An 18,940-nucleotide genomic window follows, 5' to 3' on the forward strand; every position below is an offset into this window, starting at 1 on the left:
CTACTGTATATCAGAGAGAAAGAACATGAGGGAAGAAATTAAACAATTAGGGATAAGAAGTGCATAAATACACACTGGAGTGGAGTCAAAGTGGACAAAGCAGAAGATGCTTGGTCAGTTTAAAGAGAACAGGACAGGGACATCTTCCCCACTGCTGTTAGACTATTGAACAATGAAACCCACTAAAACAGACCAATCAATCTAACTACTACTACTCATGTACATAAGTATCTATTCTGAATGCCCCTTATTCTCTATCACACTCTTTTAAATATGGATGTTTACTGTACATATCTAAATACTTATATTTTTCCGTTTTTTTAGACTTAGTATATTTATATTTATCACTCTTCATGCTCTGAACACTCATATAAGCATTTATTTATTTTTTTACAGTGTTTTTAGTTAATTAATTGATATTATTAAATTGAATTATTTAATACGAATATTATTGATTTAACATGAATTATCATTTATTTTTTACTTTAACTTATTATTACTATTAATTGAATATTAATTATTTGATTTTTTAAAGCTGTGAACCCTGCACGTAATCTGAAATCTTGAATGTTGACTCTTGAGCTGGCCGCTGTAGGAGTTCACTGAGTCCAGAAGGTGGCAGTAGTCCAACATTAAGGATGCAAGCTGCCGTTGTTAAAACCCAAAGAAGAAGAAGACGAGCTAAATCCTTTAATTTGGTTCAGGCATATTCTACGACGCATTGTTTGGGGTCCCCGCTAGTGGCTCGGCGCCAGTCGTTGCAGAAGTACAATTTAAAATACAAATATTCTGTGAAATCAAGTCGTTAAGGACAGTTGGATCCTCAGTTGTCCAGTAATGAACCTAGAACTGCTCGGTAATGGATATTTTTTTGTCTTTGTTTACAATAAAACTGACTTTTCGTACATCGGTAACGCTATGTATCTAGCTAACGTTGCTTGTTATGGTTAGCATTGCATTAGCTTAGCTGGCTAGTAACGAGTTAACATCAACCGAAACGAGTCAAATAAAAATACATGTAGTAATAGAATCACACTGCTAACGTGTGTCAAACGTTAAATGTGTTCCTACAGTAGCTGAGTTTATATGTAAACGTTGGTTGTAATGATGGAAGCAGACCTAGAGCTAACGTTAGCCTCGGTGTCTCTAACGTTATATGAATTAGACCAGATAATACTGTATTCATCCCTCAATGGGGAAATTCACTTATTACAGCAGCGGGTTTTCCACATTAAATGTTGCTGCTTGAATCCTGATCCTACAATAAATAGCAGAAAAATGAAATTCTCAAGTGAAGTACAAGTATGTCAAAATTGAACTTAACCCTCCTGTTGTCCTCGGGTCAAATTTGACTCCTTTAAAAAATGTCTCTATGTGAAATAGGGGTATCTTTTTAATCAAATTACCACAAAAAATGGATTTGATGCTATACAACGCTCTTTGCGAATACAATTGATCACTTTCATTCCTGACCTAAACTCATCTGTATTTTCCTCTGATCTTCACTATTAGTCCAAAAAATTCATAATTTCTGCTTTTTTAACTCAAATATTAGGTATAATTCTATAAAAAATGAGGGTTATTGACGATGAATTCCATAAAGTAGTGTAAAACTAGTGGTAGTAAAGGGGGTTCTAGTGAAAACTAGTCTGAAAAAGGGACAAAAATATCACATCTTTGTCTGTTTTTGACCCGGGAGGACAACACAAGGGTTAAGTAGCTACAGTACATAGTTACTATCCATCACTGTCTGCCTTAGCCCAATATAAACAACCCATCCATGTGTTAACCCACTTCCAATACCAAAGTCTTCTCTCCTGTTGAGAGAGAGCTTTGATCAGATAGCGGTTGATCTGAAGACAATGCTGAAGCTCTTCTGTTTTATTAGAGTAGAATGAACTAGTGTAGAATATAATGCAAGTTGTTTTATGCTGTTTTTAACACGCTTCACTGCTGTAATAACCCTAATATTCAACTTCTTACATTCTGGTCTGAAAAATGTTTGCTCTGTGACATTTGATAATACCCATTGCTCTAAATTGTTTTCCATATTTCCTGCTATTTCATCTTGACCTGTTAAAAGCAAACAGACAAAGCCAGACATCTTTGCGTTGTCATAGACTCGGACCGGAATTCCGAGAGCCACATCAGGACAATCCCCAAAACAAACTCTGTTCTTTGAAATCAAGGATGAAGGCTGTTCTGTTTGATGCTACATGTTATCTTGTAAATTGGCTGCTTTGCCCTTTGTGTTGATGAATTCTTTCACGTAAACATTGGGTAAATGTTTTTTTCTCTTGTAAATGTCCATACAGTTCTATCTTATGAATAACTGGCTCAGACTTTGGATAAAACTTCAAGATTTCTCTCACTTTACTCATGGATAATTTCCTGCTTCTTACTGGTGAATATTCAACTTAATTGTTTAAAAGTTTCCAGTTTTGGTCTTGGCTATACTCAGGCTTATTTTTGCTTTATGTGTTTGTAATGAATACCTGATTTTAATCTCAGATGAATACAACTGTTAAAATGCTTGACTCGACTGCTATTCCAAAGCCCAAGTACTCTGCAATACCATGCAGAATATCTGGTCTGCGGTTATTAGAATACATTTGTGGAAGGTTGTGTTTCTGAGCCAGCTGGCACTTGAATGTTATTTTGTTTTGTTTAATGTTTCTCATCACGCTCTTGTTGATATTCCTCTCCTAGAATCGTTCGGGCAGAACTATCCAGAGGTAAGCCACCAGCTCTTAATGTACACATGAGCTTGGTAGAAACTGGTTAATATTTGTGTACTGAATTCATCCCAACACTAATACACATGGAAGATTATCTTTTGATTTAGGGAACAGTCATATGTGAAGCTTACTCCTGGACGATGCAAACTACTCTGGCTGTGTGTCTTTGTGTGTTGTTAGGAGGCAGATGGCACTCTGGACTGTATCAGTATGGCCCTCACCTGCACCTTCAACCGCTGGGGCACCCTGCTGGCCGTGGGCTGCAACGACGGCCGCATCGTCATCTGGGACTTCCTCACGCGGGGTATCGCCAAAATCATCAGTGCACACATCCACCCAGTCTGCTCTTTATGGTGAGACACGTACACGTTCATCTTTTCCCTGCCTCGCCTGCTCCATCTTAGTGAGGTAATGCGTGTATAATCACCTAAACTAAGAGTCATTGTGTTTTCATTAGCTTAGAATGAGCCCTCCATACCTACATAGGGAGCGGGTCCCCTTCCACACTGCCTGCCATGTTGAACCGCCGTGTTTCTACAGTAGCCCAGAACGGACACACCAGATACTGGCTCTAGAGAGGGCCTTTCACGTTTACAGTATTACCTCAAGGCCTCAGTCCTAAGCGGGATGGATAGGCACATAAAAAGCTAGGTCCAGCTTAGTGTTTTGTCTTATACATATATGTTTATTTGGTTTACAGCTGTTTATTCTGTTATTTAGTTTTTGTATTGTATTAAATAATTATGATTATGTTAGCTTCTCTTTGAGTAAGTGGTAATAACAAAGAAGGGTGTTCGGGGGGAGGTTATGTGTTCATGTTGTAAATTATAGAATATAATAGAATGCCTTTATTGTCATTATGCACAATTACACAGTGCCTGTGCAATGGGATTGAAGCAATCCCTCAACATAAGGTGTTGAGTATGTCGTTTTAACAAAAGATAAAAAAATTGTTAGTCATAAAAAATATTGCCTGAAGGCCACCGTAGGTTCCACCATTTATTTGTGTGTGTGCAGCTGGAGCCGAGACGGCCACAAGCTGGTGAGTGCGTCCACAGACAACATTGTCTCGCAGTGGGACGTCCTGACTGGAGACTGTGACCAGAGGTTCCGCTTCCCCTCACCCATCCTGAAACTGCAATGCCACCCCAGAGACATGTGAGTGACCTGACTGCTTCTGTGTGTACATGTTACAGTCCTCGTTGATCAGTCCTCAGTTAAGTTAATAGACTTTGCTATATTTATTTTTATATATAAACAATAAATTATGGTTGTGTTTTAGGGACAAGGTGCTGGTGTGTCCCATGAAGTCAGCCCCGGTCCTGCTGACTCTGTCAGACTCCAAACATGTTGTCCTGCCGGTGGACGACGACTCAGACCTGAATGTTGTGGCGGCCTTTGACAGGCGGGGGGAGTACATCTACACTGGCAATGCCAAAGGAAAGGTCAGACAAAACCTTGTTCACAGTGCACCGTTCAATCACGTCACTGCATTTCAAGACCGCACAAGTAAATATGACTTTTGGAAGATTCTAGGCTCAGTGCCTAGGGTTATACGGGTAGAATTAGAAAGTTTCCTGTGGAAAAATCTAAAAAGACACTAGCAGATATCAGAATCAGCTTTATTGACCAGGTATGAAGACACATACGAGGAATTTTCCTTTGGAGCATAGTTGCTCACAATGTGCTTACACATTCAAAACAAACAACCCAACAAACAATATATACACACTAATATTTATACTCTAAGCAGAAACAATGTAGAGAGATGAGTGCAATGAAGAGACCAAAAAAATTATTTTAATGTGGAACATAGTGCAAAGGGTACTGGGATAAATAGTATTAAGTTATTATATTACAATATGAACATTATGAACAGTTCTGAAATAGGAAATGAGAATGATTAATAAATAATGGATAATAAGTGAGATATGAGAATGAGAATGATGAATAAATACTAAATAAATGGAATTATAGTGGAACCAGTAAGCAGGTGTTGTAGAGAACGTGGTATTGGGTTAATGGCCAGAATTGAACCTGACACTGTGGGTCAGTAGTCAGCTGTTCATCATCATATCAGTGCAGCTTAGCAGCCCTCCACACAGACTGCACCACTTTTCACCTGAATGGTTGTACTGTAGATCAGTTGAAACAGCAAAATCAGTTCCTTTGTATCTCCTGCTGTCTGTTGTTTCAGATTCTGGTGTTGAACACAAACACTCAGGAGCTGGTGGCTTCCTTCAGAGTGACAACTGGCACCAGCAACACCACTGCCATCAAATCAATTGAATTTGCACGCAAGGGCAGGTGAGTTGGGTTGGGTCTCTAAACCTGGACAGATAAACATAATCTACACATTCAACATTAGGCTCTAGTCTCTCTGTTCTGTGATACAGTCCAAGTGATTCCATGTTGATTGTAGAACAGACCTAACGCGACACACACACAGAACGTCAAAGGTGTATTGTTTATGATTCTTGGAGTGTTGCCACAGCCTGAAGACATGTTTAGTTTCAAAAGAAACTGATAAACTACTTAAAAACGGCAGGTTTGCTCAGGGACCCCCCCGTCTGTCGCTAGCAATGATGACGCAGTGATTAGTGTTGATTCTCTCCGACTAATCAGTTGTCTGCAGGTTTCACGTCACCTTTTGGTGTTGCCTCAGCTCGCTAGGAACCTCGACTGAGGTAGTACTAAAAATAGTACCTGGTAGCAGGTCCCAGGGACATTTTTTTGTAATGGAAAACCAAAAATGGCGAGTAGAGGCGAGGCGAGCAGGTACCATGCAGTGGAAGAGCGCCACTTGACTGCAAAATTGAATTTCACCTCAGTGATCAATGAAGTATGTCTTCTTTTTGTCCACCTGCCCTGTTTTGTGCGCAGTTGCTTTCTCATAAACACAGCAGACCGGATCATCAGAGTTTATGACGGCAGGGAGATACTGACCTGTGGCCGAGACGGTGAGCCTGAACCCATGCAGAAACTACAGGACCTGGTCAACAGGTATGTCTGCGTACTACGTGGAAAATTGCAGTAAAATAAGTTTTCTTTGCTTTCTTCGAGTCCACAGACTGGAATCAAAGGGTCTGAGGCCAGTGCTAACTGAGAAAGGGTCTTTTCCTCTGATCTCTAATTGTTCATTTGCCCCACCTGTGTTTTCTGTTTCCAGGACTCCGTGGAAGCGCTGCTGTTTCTCCGGCGATGGCGAGTACATTGTGGCCGGTTCAGCCAGGCAGCACGCCCTCTACATCTGGGAGAAGAGCATCGGCAACCTGGTGAAGATCCTTCATGGAACCAGAGGAGAGCTGCTGCTGGATGTCGCTGTAAGGATGTCAAAAGTGAAATTCTGGCTTAGTATAACCCTGTCCAGAGATTTACCATTGACACAACACTTCTGCCAATGTATTCTCAGTTAGGGGTGGGCGATATGGCAAAAATATATCACATCATAGACTTTTTTCAGGCAGGATCATAATCCACGATCTTATCACCATTGTTTTTTCTGTTGGTTTTTAAGACTATTTTGTTAAGTTACTGAACAGTAGAACCAAACTAATTTCCCTATTTAAAAAATAAATCACCACACCAAATTCTGTTCTAAAATTGAACACTCTAAAGTTTCTTTAAATATCCATCACTTATAATTATGTATCATTACTCTTTGAGTTCCACATGAACATTTTTGCATTTGCATGAATTAGATATACCGCACAGCACTTATTTAAAAGGAAAATACGTCACTTTTAAAGCTGGCTCGCCTTTTATATATCCTGTTTTCAAAAACAGTGGCGAGGAACAGCATGGGCATATGCCAGGTGATGACTTTTCAGTCAAACACATTATGCCTGGTGTGTTAACCACATGCTAAAGTAATCAGAGCACACAATTGCCTCTTGAGTTACCTAAGATGACCAGCTGCTGACAAACAATGTAGCGTTTTTTTAAACGGTCCAGCTCAGTGCTCACTCCACATAAAACACACCATAGCTACATAAGATCACTTCCAGCTAACTTTATGGAAAACAATGAGGGCAAAACAACATCACCGATCTGTTTTAACTGAATAGTCTATGGTCAACAATAGTCTAAAGTCTATGGCCAAGATGCTGTGCTGTTTACAGTTACATCATTTACCCATCTCACCTTGACCTCTCTCCAGTGGCATCCAGTCCGTCCCATTATCGCCTCCATCTCCAGCGGAGTGGTGTCCATCTGGGCTCAGAACCAAGTGGTAAGTAGACAGGGACGGTAAAGACTAGATGGACATGAATAAACATGAATAAACACTGTAACATAGATAATTTCATTGTCAAACTCTCTAATGTTTCTCATACTCTCCATCCATCAATATTATGGTAAAGAGAAAACAGTGGCATGGTGTGATCATAATTGGTTTGTCTGCAGGAAAACTGGAGCGCTTTCGCTCCAGACTTTAAAGAGCTGGACGAGAATGTGGAGTACGAGGAGCGCGAGTCCGAATTTGACATTGAGGACGAAGATAAGAGTGAACCCGAGCAGACAGGTAGATCTCTCTCTCTCTCTCTCTCTCTCAAACACACACAAACACACACACACACACACACACACACATATATATATATATATATATATATATATATATATATATATATATATATATATATATATATACACACACACACACTACAATACAATACAGTTTGACTGACAAGGTTTTCCCCGGCTTATAGAGTGTGTGGTGGTTCTCATTTGTGCAGTTTTGACGTCGGTTGTAAATCCTGTTCAAACAGGGTAAAGTGTGGTGTTTTTACAACAAGCTGTAGAATTTACAATTTATGACTGGTCAAACGGAAAGAAAGATGTCCAAGAAATATGATGATGGTATGCAGGGTTGGGCAATATGACGGTGTGTGTATATACTATGCGGAGGTAGAAATGTGTCCACGCGTGATGTCGTGATTCTCGTGTGATCTTGTGATTCCATGCCATCTCGCAAATCTAGCTACCTCACAAGGTAATGTGATTTGGGAAGAAAGTGAAGTTGCGGGGGGGGGGGAAACAAAACATAACTTGAAATCATTGTTTTCATTTGTATGAGAATCTCAGAGCAAAAAACCTTTTCCTGTTAGTCCAAAACAGTCAAGCACATTCATTCCTTGAATACGCCCTCCTGAAGTATTTTGTTGTTATTGCGGTTGTTGCTGAGATAGCAGTCACTCAGTATTCTGCATTCCAAACACAACCTCAGTATTGCACAAATTTGCATTAACCCCATCAGAATGTGCCCCGGCTGCTGATGCTAGCACCTGTTCTGCTTTCTGGTCTTACTGGTTTCACTGGTTCTCCCAGGATGCCTCAGACACTCACTTGGGCTTGTGTTACAGGTGCAGACGCCGCGGAGGATGAAGAGGTGGATGTCACCACCGTTGACCCCATAGTTGCTTTTTGCAGCAGGTGAGAAATAACAATACATCTTACTACATCAGTGAAAGCAACATTCCCTCCCTGGTCTGATCAATGTCACCCTGAACTCATCCCTGAGCCATCAAAACCTTTTAGTCTTAAATATCATAGCTAAAAAATCTAGCTTGGTGCTAATTCAGCACCATAGAGAGACTGGTTGTGTTGCAATCTGTGTGAGCTATGTAACTACTGACAGCCTTGTTTGTGTGTCCTGTAGTGATGAGGAGCTGGAGGACTATAAGGCCCTGCTTTACCTGCCAATCGCCCCTGAGGTCGAAGATCCAGAGGAAAACCCCTTCGGCCCCCCGCCAGACTCTGCGGTCCAGACTGCTGCCCCAGAGGACGCGTTGGCCGGCAGTGACAAGAAGCAGCGGCAGCCTTCCTCTGAAGGAGGCCCGGCCAAGAAGAAGGCTCGCACCACCACCATCGAACTGCAGGGGGTCCCTAGTGACGGTGAGAGACTGGAACACGACAAAACAAATCCTGGATAAGATGCAATGTCATGGTCAGATTTATTGTATTGGGTACATTTTCAGATACCGGCCCGGGCCTTTATTTTCCTCAATTGCAGGAAATTAGAAACTTCCTTATATAAGAAACAAGCCATTATTTATAATTTCCTTTGTTTTTGATCATATTTTATTAAGAGGCCTCCCTGTCGGTCAGTTGGTCCACCACTTTGATCCAGACTAAAATATCTCCACAATGATTGCCGTGACATTTCAACAGACATTTATTGTCCCTAGAGGAAGAATCCTAAGGGCTTTTCCTCTGGCGCCAGAATGACATTTAAGTTTTTCCCTTATTAAGTGAAATATTTCAACATGTACTAGATGGATTGGCAAACATTTGGTACAGACGTTCGTGTTCCACTCAAGATGGATTAGGGCTGGGCAATATGTTGATATTATAACAATATTGATATATGAGACTACACATCTTCTTAGATTTTGGATATTGTAACATTGTGATATTGTGATGTACTTTTCTGAACTTACACTTAGCAGTTAAGAAAAGGTAACGCTTGTACACTCCCTCCAAGCCTCAAAAGTTTTAATGATGACAACATTTCACTCAGATCAGATCGAAAGGATCTGAAACTTTGGGTTTGAAACTGTCCAATACTAAATGCCTTTGAAACTATGAGAAATGACATTCCCATCATCTCCAGCTGTATTTTGTATTTAGTACTGATGAGTAAATATTTGCATGTGATTAAAAAAAGAAATGGCAAAGTGGAACCGCATCCAGTAAATGTAAACGGTATTAGTGTTAAAAAGCTGATAACAGAGTGTTGAGTACATGACTCTGATGTTGTAGTGCTGTGGAAATGCACATTACGATGAATTTACAGTGTGCGCCAATTTCTGTACAGAAAAATGCTGAAAAGTATTATCAATTGTCGCTCTTTTGTTTTATTTTGAAAAGCTGAACTTTAACCCTGATTTCATCCTCTTTCTCCTCAGAGGTGCACCCTTTACTAGGAGTGAAGGGGGATGGCAAGTCCAAGAAGAAGACAGCTGGCCGGCCCAAAGGCTCCAAAGGTAAAGACAAAGACTTCCCCTTCAGACCCAAGCCCTACAGGGGCGAGCGGCCCTCCTTCCCCATGGAGGCCCTGGGCAGCTCTGGCCCAGGAGGAGGAGGAGGAGGAGGGATGAAGGGCAGGGCAGAGGGGGGCCTGGCCACAGGTAAGCACGCCATTGCCCCTGCTGCTGCTCAGTCTGGGAGCTCTGCTAGCCATGCAGCCCTGCTAGTCTGACTGCTACCTCACCAGCCTGGCCTGTCTCCAAGGCAACACCCCACTCCCCCCTCCCCTCGTATTGCTTCCACCCAACACGAAACCCCACCCCACCCCACCCCGCCCACCCAACCAACCAACCACACAGCTCACTGTAAGCTGTTGGAAAGCCACAGTCTGGAGGTCAAAACACAGAATCTGCATCGTGTCTCAGACCAGTGTTTCCTTAAATGAGATCTGGTCCAGTTCTTAATCCAGACTGTAACTGGAGTTCATCTGTCAGACAAACATCTTTTACTGTAATGTTACGGATGGAAAGTTCCTGTGTTTTTCATACATTTCTCTCTCTTTTTTACTTTTTAATGAGGCAATTATAAAACACAAAGCATGCTTTTAAGCCCATTTCAACATGCATATTAGCATGGCTATAGAGAAAAGGGATATGGCCTTAAAATACCTGTATATTGCAAGAATATTTTACGATAATATTTATCAGATATATTGTTATGCAGCCATTGCTTAGATTGTTTATATTAAATACTGGTTTTGATTCTTGCCATCATGTTTGAGATAAAGTAATGATGACTACAATTATTCTTTATCTAACAGTCTACAGGTTAATAATTTATGTATATTTGAGGTACAAGAAATTATGATTTGGGGTTGAACAAAATCTCCCATTTTCTGTCAAAAATTGCCAATTATTTTCAGCATATGTAGGCAGTTGTTTGTGTACTGAAGGATACCATGTGTACTGAAACAAAGAGACCTTCTCAGATGTAGCGATAGATAATACTGTTTACTATTCATGCTAAAATGGTAGTTTACCGTTCAGCTTTCGGGCTAAATATTCTTTTAAACAGAAACTCTTAATCAGACATGCAGAACTTCTCTACTCAAATAGTACCACATAATCTTAAAAAAAATCAGAAAAGTAGAAATTATTCACATAAGAGCCAAACAGCGTTTGTCCTCCTTACAGTTGGAGGTAGATCCACAGTATTTATGAATTTATATTGACTCCTCTTATACAGTCATAGTTGTATCCCCCCCAGACTGTGGCTTCGACTGTGTAACCTCTGCTAACCAACCTCTGACTAATTTGCCGTCAACTTAGCTTTGGTGAAGTTGGACTGTAGTTGGCAGATGGGTGTTGCCGTGGTGGGATGGTGCAGCTTGTTTCCCCTGCAGGCTACCTGGCTAGTCTACATCTACTTCCTGCTTGGCCTTTGACCCTCCTGCTCCCACTCCCACCTCGGGCTTGTCATGTGACATAAACGTGTGTCTGTAGCCGCGCTGCTCAGGTCCTGTCTTTTCTGTTTCTGTGTGTCGAGAGATGTGGGGCGACCGTGTACGTCTATGTTGTCGGTATTGATGTCTGAACTCATCCTACTTTGAAATTTCATTTAAAAATGTGGTTTCCCATCAGCTGCATTTACCATGCAGTTGTGCAGTATACTGTACATGTCATTAATATACAGTATGTCAAGTATAAGAGATTAATAGGCTATTATGTTTAGGTAGGGCTGCACAATTAATCGAATTTTAATTGCGATCACGATTTAGACTTCCCACGATCAAATTTGCGTGATCGAGCGATTATTTTTTTAAAGTGTAATTTCACAGAACACTCCGGGTTTTTTGCAAAGCCAATCTACTGTTCCGTAAAGCCATCTGCTCATGGGCCAGCCAGAGTTGTTCCTGCACCGCACAGCTATGTTTCTAGATGGAGACAGTCCCAGAGGACAGAGTAACGGGAGGAAAACTCAACAGATAGCTGTCGGTAATAAATCAGTCTTAAGGTTTACAAGTTTACCAGTAAACGCAACATTTTGTCCCGTCTGTTGTTTTTCAGACAACAGCAGTGACCAGTGCTAGTCGGTGCTAGTAGTGTCTGTTAGCTGTTAGCTCCTCTAGGACGCACCGGTGCTAATGTCCTCGCATCCGCTGCATTGCTGTTTATATGGATATGGTTTAATTTTGCGTTACATGACCCATTTCGTCTGTAAAGCCGTGCCTGTGTGGGATCTCTCGTCTACTCTCCGCGCCCCGCAACACAGCGCCGGTCCACACTTCTGACATTTGTCTACAGTTTTAATTTTTTATTAACACAGCTGTATATTGTTAAGTATGAGGGGGCAAACCTATTGTTGGTATTTGTACCAGTGTTTCCGCGGGTAACTCTGCTATCGCGGCCGCCACGGCGAAGAACACAGAAGAAGTTATTGAATGCAGCTAACTTCAGTTGGTAGAGTAACAGCGTGAGACGGAGCTGGACCTGGACCTGGACCTGGACCTGGACCAGAGATGTGACCCATTGCGAGAATATCATAGTTCATAAAAATGCGGCGCAGTGAAGATACAGACGTTTCATACACACGACGTGTGTATCCGCCATTCGACCCGTTCATAATGATCAGCCGTCTCTCTGTGAGTAGCGTCCATCACACTCCCTCTCGCAGTTATAAACAGCCTACGTGACGACAACATTTATTTTGGTTAAAATCAACAAATAATCGTGAGAATAATCGCGATCAAAATTTTGATCAAAATAATCGTGATTATCATTTTGGCCATAATCGTGCAGCCCTATGTTTAGGACTATACTATTAAAAGTAAGACGAGCATTGACAGCACACAATGAATAAATACACGTAATTGTATAATTGTATTGCAGACGTTTGGTACTCAAACATTTCAGCACAGAATAAATAATTAGGAATAAATAGTAAAGGAAAACAGTGTTAAAAAGAAAAGGATTTTCAGCTGAGTGGTAAGTATGCATGACCCTGTTGTGCTGATGGAATTAAAGATGTGGAAAGGTACATTGTACTGAATTTATCATGTTAGACATTATAATATAGGTAATTCCACCCCTCCAATGTTTTTATCCGGCCTTTAATACCTATTGTTATTTATCTGTTTGACATGGCTATTATTTGAGATTTGACCATTACTTGAATACCGGCCTTTATTTGTGAATTTGCAGTAGTTGATCTAAGGAGAATATTGTGTCTTATTGCCCGTGATTTGACTGTCTGACAGTATCTGTGTTCCTCCGCAGGGAGTCTGGTCTCGCAGTCGTACAAACAACATGACATTGGAGGGATGGACTGATCATTTCTGTGTACAGTTGTAAAGGAGCCACCAACAGGTTCAGACAAAGAGACACATAGTCGGATGTCCTATAGACTGTGAGCAGCAGCCTGTTTGATGTGCAGATTGTTGTCTCTCCCAACCAGAGCATAGCGTCACAGGAAAGCTCCTCAGCCCGGATCTCTGGACAGGAGACGACAAAGGAGACCGCAAAGTGGCCGTCGCAGTAGAGATCACATGTCCTCTGTATCTGTAGGATTCGTCATGTATAAAACACCTGTGTCCTGATACTGTGTGTGTGTGGGTGTGCGTGCGCGCGTGTGTGTCGTCTTTCTTGTTGTTTTTATACGTATTAAAACATTTTGATTTATAAATAACTAGCTGCTGTGGGTTTCTGTGGCATTCTGCCGTACACGAAGAACGTAGGAGATAACGTATGGGTTAAGTCAAAGTCTGCTTTATTGTCAATTTCTTCACATGTCAAAACATACAAAGAAATCGAAATTGCGTTTCCCTCTATCCCACGGTGGAGACAACACCAATTAGGTTAAGAATGCAGACTTAAGTAGGGATGCAGCACAAAAACATTTTTTTAATAAAAAAAAGTGACTTTCTGTCTTTAATAGCCTGTATCCTTACAACATATATGCTTTCATGGCCTATGTGATTGTCAGAAATGATAAGCCTGTCTCCTCATGCACTTAGGCCAATATATTAAAGGATGTATTAAGGTTTCATGTTTGATATAAGCAAAGCTTTTTATAATCCGGGACATCCGGATTAGACGGGCTTCTTCGGAAAACACCAGTGGCAACAACTTGACATTGCGCTGTAGGCCGAGCCCAGAGCCATTAAAAAGTCCACTGAAGCGCTGCATTTCCCATGTGATGTTTATGGGCTTAATGAATGAACAAATTAATAAATGAGTATCTTTATTTACATCTTTTTACAGCAGAGCTATCTCCCCTATGGAGGAAATATGTATTCATAATTCAAATTGAAAGTCCCAAGAGAAAACAAGATCAAATTAAAACTATTATTTTACTATGCTAAGGAAAAATCATGCCATAATTAAATTTAAAAAAGAAGATGGGGACAAATACATCAAATTAAATATTTTACTGATTGAGAGAAATATCAATGACATACTGATGAGGAGCGTCCCTGGTGGTCTAGAGGCTAGGATTCGGCGCTCTCACCGCTGCGGCCTGGGTGCGATTCCCGGTCAGGGAACGTGCTTTTTGGGGTGGCAGTGGCGCAGTCCGTAGGGAGTTGGGTTGGGAACCGGAGGGTCATGTGGGTCGCGGTTCAAAAGTATGGGGGTGGACTGGTAGCTGAAGAGGTGCCAGTTCACCTCCTGGGCACTGCCAAGGTGCTCTTGAGCAAGGTGTTGAACCCCCAACTGTTCGGGGCGCCTTTCCATCTCTCCATTAGTGCATGTATAAGACCTGAGCATCTGTGTGTAATAACAAGTAACGTGTAAATTGTAATATCCCCTTGTGGGGCTAGTAAAGGATGCATTACATTAAATTAAATTAAATATGAAACTCAAAATGGAAATTAGAAAAGCTTAAGTGGAAATACTGAAATTAAAATTTCAAATAGAAAAAAAAGAAATTATTTCATTGTAGTCTTTGCACTTTATAATTTTCAATTTTAACATTGGAAATTATCATTTGACATTTTAAGATTCAATTAACGTTTGGCTTTGACTTGACACTTGCCAATGTAAATGAAGAGGCGTGGCCCCAAAGGCTGGTGGGAGGGTTGAGAGACTTCCAGCTGATAGCGGGGTGTCTGACAATCACTGGCCGGCCGCCAAGCAGGCGTTCCCGGTCGCAACAAGATGGCTGTCACGTCAGACTGGAGCTTACAATTTTCGTCTGCTATTTCACCACTAAATTCACACCTGAGACGTTTTTATGCCAGAATTTAACTGTGTTGAGTTTGAATATGGGAAGTTTTTCAAAAATTGATGGCCACTTGCACATTTTCTAATTAAATTTGGACTCGAGAAGCTCCAGTCTGACGGGACACCCAGCTGGTGGCAGCTTGATCTCTAATCTCCAACATAACCTGCACCCGAGCAGGTTAGGTGTTCAGCATAAGTTACCACGGCGAATTAACCCGATAACTGATCCACTGTCGTGATACAGAAAACCCCGAGTTGAACCTGAAGTTTTGTTTTATGAAAGGCAAAGACATCCCAGAGCTCTCAGATGTAAACTGGATGGCTGATCTTGCATTTGCTGTTGATGTGACTAGTGCACTAATGAATGGACTAAACACCAAACTGCAAGGCAAGGGCCTATTTGCAAATGAAATGCAAAATAGTTACATCATGTTGGCATTTTGTAGCCTACTATATGTGCTTCACTTTTTCATATTCTAAGAAAAAAGTTTAAAAAAATCTTTAGACTACAAACAAAATAGTAATAGCACTTTGTAAAGTTAATTGAATGCTGTTCTTTGAAAAATGGCAAAAAACATGTACATTTTGGTCACAACTGCATCGTGGATGTTGATTAAATAGTGATATAATTGCATTTTGTCTTCCGTGACGAACATGCGTCACTTTGTAACACACGTTATAATGCTCGCTTAGCTGCCAGTGTAGTAGCCTACTATGTCTGCTTCACTTTTTCATGTCCTGATCATAACACTTGTGCCCTTTCCAGTCACAGCTTATATAAAATTAATATTGAGCAGAATTGAGTTTAGCCTATTGGTCCAGCCCTCCACAACAGTCCCTGTTTCTCATGGGGCCCCTTGTGAAAATGAATTGCCTACCCCTGTCCAAGACGCACTGCAACACACACTAAACGGGCAATATTGTCGGTTAGGTAAGTTCCATATTCACAAAGCAAATTAAATTGGTAACAAATAAGAAAGCTATTTTAATATCTGATATATATAATCAAAACTATTTAAGAACTCTTGCTGTCAATATCATTAATGAAGTTTGTAAATCTGGCACTTCTTTACTTAGTTCTTTTGTATTTCTGTTTAATTTATCAATGTCATACTTGTTTTCATATTATATTATTTATAATTAATTATGTATATTTTTATGTTTACGGACTGTGATGACTGATTGTCTGTTAATTGAATTCTAAATAATAATTTAAAAAAATGGCAATCCCTCATGCTCTACGACCATAGACAGTAAGTCTGCAACTGACAAACTAGCAGTACTTACTGCCATGTCCGACTCCCAACAAAGATGGTCAGGTGTAGATGCCTCACTCTGTAGCAGAAACAGAGACCTCAACACACAGGATGAAAAGAGGAGCTGCAGAATTGTGCAGTACAACAAATATATGATGTTTCCTGAAAATTAAACCGCATAAACCTATTCTGGTACAATCTCTAAATACAATTATGAACCTGAAAATGAGCATAATATAAGCACTTTAAGTTACACTTTATTTTATTAGATATTACTAATTGTATGCATATTTTTGTTTTTTATTTCACAAATGCTTTGGTAATGCAAACGTCTGTTTCCCTTGCCTATAAAGCCCATTTGAATTAAATATATGGTTATTGTCCACCAATTGGACTTTTATTTTGAAGTCTATATCGGATTTTGTCAACCGGGGCCGGGCAGCAGAAGAAGTCAGCTACTTCATTGCTAGCTGTGTAAGTTGGAGTACTTGTATGTTGCCGTGCCGTGCCGTCGTTTCTTTCTGACCGTTAACGGGAGCTTAGTTTGTCATCGTTGGTGTTATGGAACTGGACAAAATGGACGAGAACGACTGGAAGTATCATGGAGAGGGGAACAAGAGCCTGGTGGTATCACACGTACAGGTGAGCAGGCTAGGCTAACATAAAGCTAACGTTAGTCCAAGTTCGTCCAAAGCAAGAGCGGTGTACAATTAGCTTTAAAAGGACACCCACCGCTCGCTTCACACTTCTCTAACGTTAAATGAGCTCCAGCTCGGTGTTGGTGTCGATGGAAACTTTATAAAAGTTATCTGAAACATCTGTTTATAACTGAAGGGTGACGCATCAGGATTGTATTTAGTTATCATCGTTAGCCTGTGTGTGCTAGCTTAGCCTAGCCAACAACTAGCGTTAAGAGTTTAAATCAGTCCAAAGATTTTTACACAGTGACAACAATTCATAAAAACATTTATTAGTAGAAATTACATACAGCTTTGTGTCCAGTCAAAGTGACGGACTGACTGGGTGGTGTTGGGTCATAACGTTAAGGATAAAATCCTAAACTGTTTGCTGGGCTAACAAGCAGCTTCCCAGGTTTCTCATCCGGCTGCTGGCTGGAGTAAACGCTTTACTTGGCTGCTGCCTAACAGAAGCTGCCCGTTAGCTGACTCTGATGCAGACCGCTAGACTCTTGAGTTCACTTCCATGATGTTAATTCGGTGCTAGCAGACGCTGGACTGACCTGGGCAGGGTGGTGACACTGACTGACTGACTGACTGACTGACTGTCGGGAGCTGTGGTGTCATTTCCCCGAGACTTGGCTGAACCCTGGAGTGCCGTGGCATTAAACCGGTTGACTCTTTTTCTGTGTGGCGATCTGACAGCCACGGTCTGCTTTATGATTAATCATGCAGTAGTAGTAAGTAGCTACTGGGGAAACATTTCAGTGTAATTGTAACTCGTAGGATTTCATGTGACAAATACAAATGTATTGATTGACATACCCCTGTTTGAATGTGGAAAAGTCACATTTACGGACCGGTTTGCTCATGTGGGTATTGAGCAATCAGGGACATCTCATGAGGGAATGACATCACAGCAGCAGTGTTGTAACCATATGTGGTTGTAAAGTCAATCGGCTCATGAACAATCAAGCTTTCTCGTTTTGATTGTTTACTTAAAGGTCCCATATTTCAAAAAGTGAGATTTATTTTTGCGCTACTTGCCTTTTAAACTTGTCAGCGTTTCCGTACAGTTTTGATGTCACAACTAGGGCAACTCCAGTACATTTTTTCCTGCTTCCAACGTTTGATCCAACATTAGTTTCTGGATATGCCAAACTAACTTTTCTTCACTTTCCTGGAGCACGAGTGGATAGCATACATGGACATCACAACTGTTGTGTAAGTTTGACTCTAACTTTCACCACTTAGAACTTATTACGTTTTTCTACCACCGTTTAAAAAAGAAGACGCAGCAAATCATACGCTTATTACCAGGGTACATGTAACGTTACCTCTATAACGTGTATCTCCCTCACAAAAACCGATTTAAGTTTGATGTATTTAACAGTCTTTCCCGTAGGTTGACTGCAGAAATAAAAAATATATAACGTTGACCGCCAAACTTTTCTTTGCGTTTCCGGAGCAACAGCGGATTGCTTACATGGACATCGCACAAGAGACGAGACAACGCCGCCGTCATTCAACTGTGGTGATATTATGCACTATCGGTGACGCAAAAGTTGACAATGCTACGTTTTCTCTTTCTGCAAACACACGCACACTAGGGGTGGGACAGTAGCCCTACATGTATCTGCAAAGAACCGAAATGGTACGGCCGTCTCGGTTTGATACATGGATTTACACGGACTACGCACAACAATGAAAACGTGCGTGCAAATTAATTAATGTAATGCGGAACTACTGTTAGATACGTTTCTTAGGGACACCTAACATGTAGCCCCGCTTTAGCTCTGAACCCATAGACATATAAAAGAGTAGACGCCGCATCGACCGCTACTGCCTATTGGCGCTGACGAGCCGTGGGGCCGCCATCTTGGACCGGTCACCCGCTCCACTCAGTGTAATGTGTTTGGCAGATGCAATGAGCTGTCAGCGCGTTTAATTAATCAATCTCACTGAATACAAAACTGATTTTCATGTTTTTTTTGCTACAAAGGTCATACATATAGCTATGATACAGGACACAGGATTAGGCGTATTTTAATATTCATAGTGTGCTTAACAGTAATAGAATA

General features: G+C 41.0%; 2 protein-coding genes across 5 annotated transcripts in view; both read left to right on the forward strand.

The window, feature by feature from the left end:
- Positions 1-624: 624 nt before the first annotated feature.
- Positions 625-13,179, forward strand: rbbp5 (retinoblastoma binding protein 5). 4 transcript variants are annotated; one of them, XM_032513996.1, is made up of 15 exons: positions 625-856; positions 2,316-2,404; positions 2,710-2,735; positions 2,919-3,091; positions 3,756-3,896; positions 4,021-4,183; positions 4,936-5,045; positions 5,622-5,741; positions 5,908-6,061; positions 6,898-6,969; positions 7,143-7,260; positions 8,102-8,171; positions 8,398-8,633; positions 9,647-9,868; positions 12,983-13,179. In XM_032513996.1, the coding sequence occupies exons 2-15, from the start codon at positions 2,380-2,382 to the stop codon at positions 13,033-13,035; spliced, it is 1,683 nt and encodes a 560-aa protein (XP_032369887.1). In that variant the 5' UTR covers positions 625-856; positions 2,316-2,379; the 3' UTR covers positions 13,036-13,179. The 4 variants fall into 4 exon arrangements, with proteins under 4 accessions (XP_032369887.1, XP_032369889.1, XP_032369888.1 ...); XM_032513998.1 differs by having other exon boundaries at positions 9,647-9,724; XM_032513997.1 differs by lacking the exon at positions 2,316-2,404 and having other exon boundaries at positions 667-856.
- Positions 13,180-16,607: 3,428 nt separating this feature from the next.
- The window catches only part of ippk (inositol 1,3,4,5,6-pentakisphosphate 2-kinase), a 21,609-nt gene continuing 19,276 nt past the window's right edge, over positions 16,608-18,940 (forward strand). The window contains exon 1 of the mRNA XM_032514628.1: positions 16,608-16,824. Within this exon, the coding sequence (XP_032370519.1) occupies positions 16,744-16,824 (81 nt within the window). The 5' untranslated portion in view covers positions 16,608-16,743. The remainder of the gene's footprint in view (positions 16,825-18,940) is intronic.

This window comes from Etheostoma spectabile, chromosome 4, assembly GCF_008692095.1.
Source record: "Etheostoma spectabile isolate EspeVRDwgs_2016 chromosome 4, UIUC_Espe_1.0, whole genome shotgun sequence".
Lineage (NCBI taxonomy): Eukaryota > Metazoa > Chordata > Actinopteri > Perciformes > Percidae > Etheostoma > Etheostoma spectabile.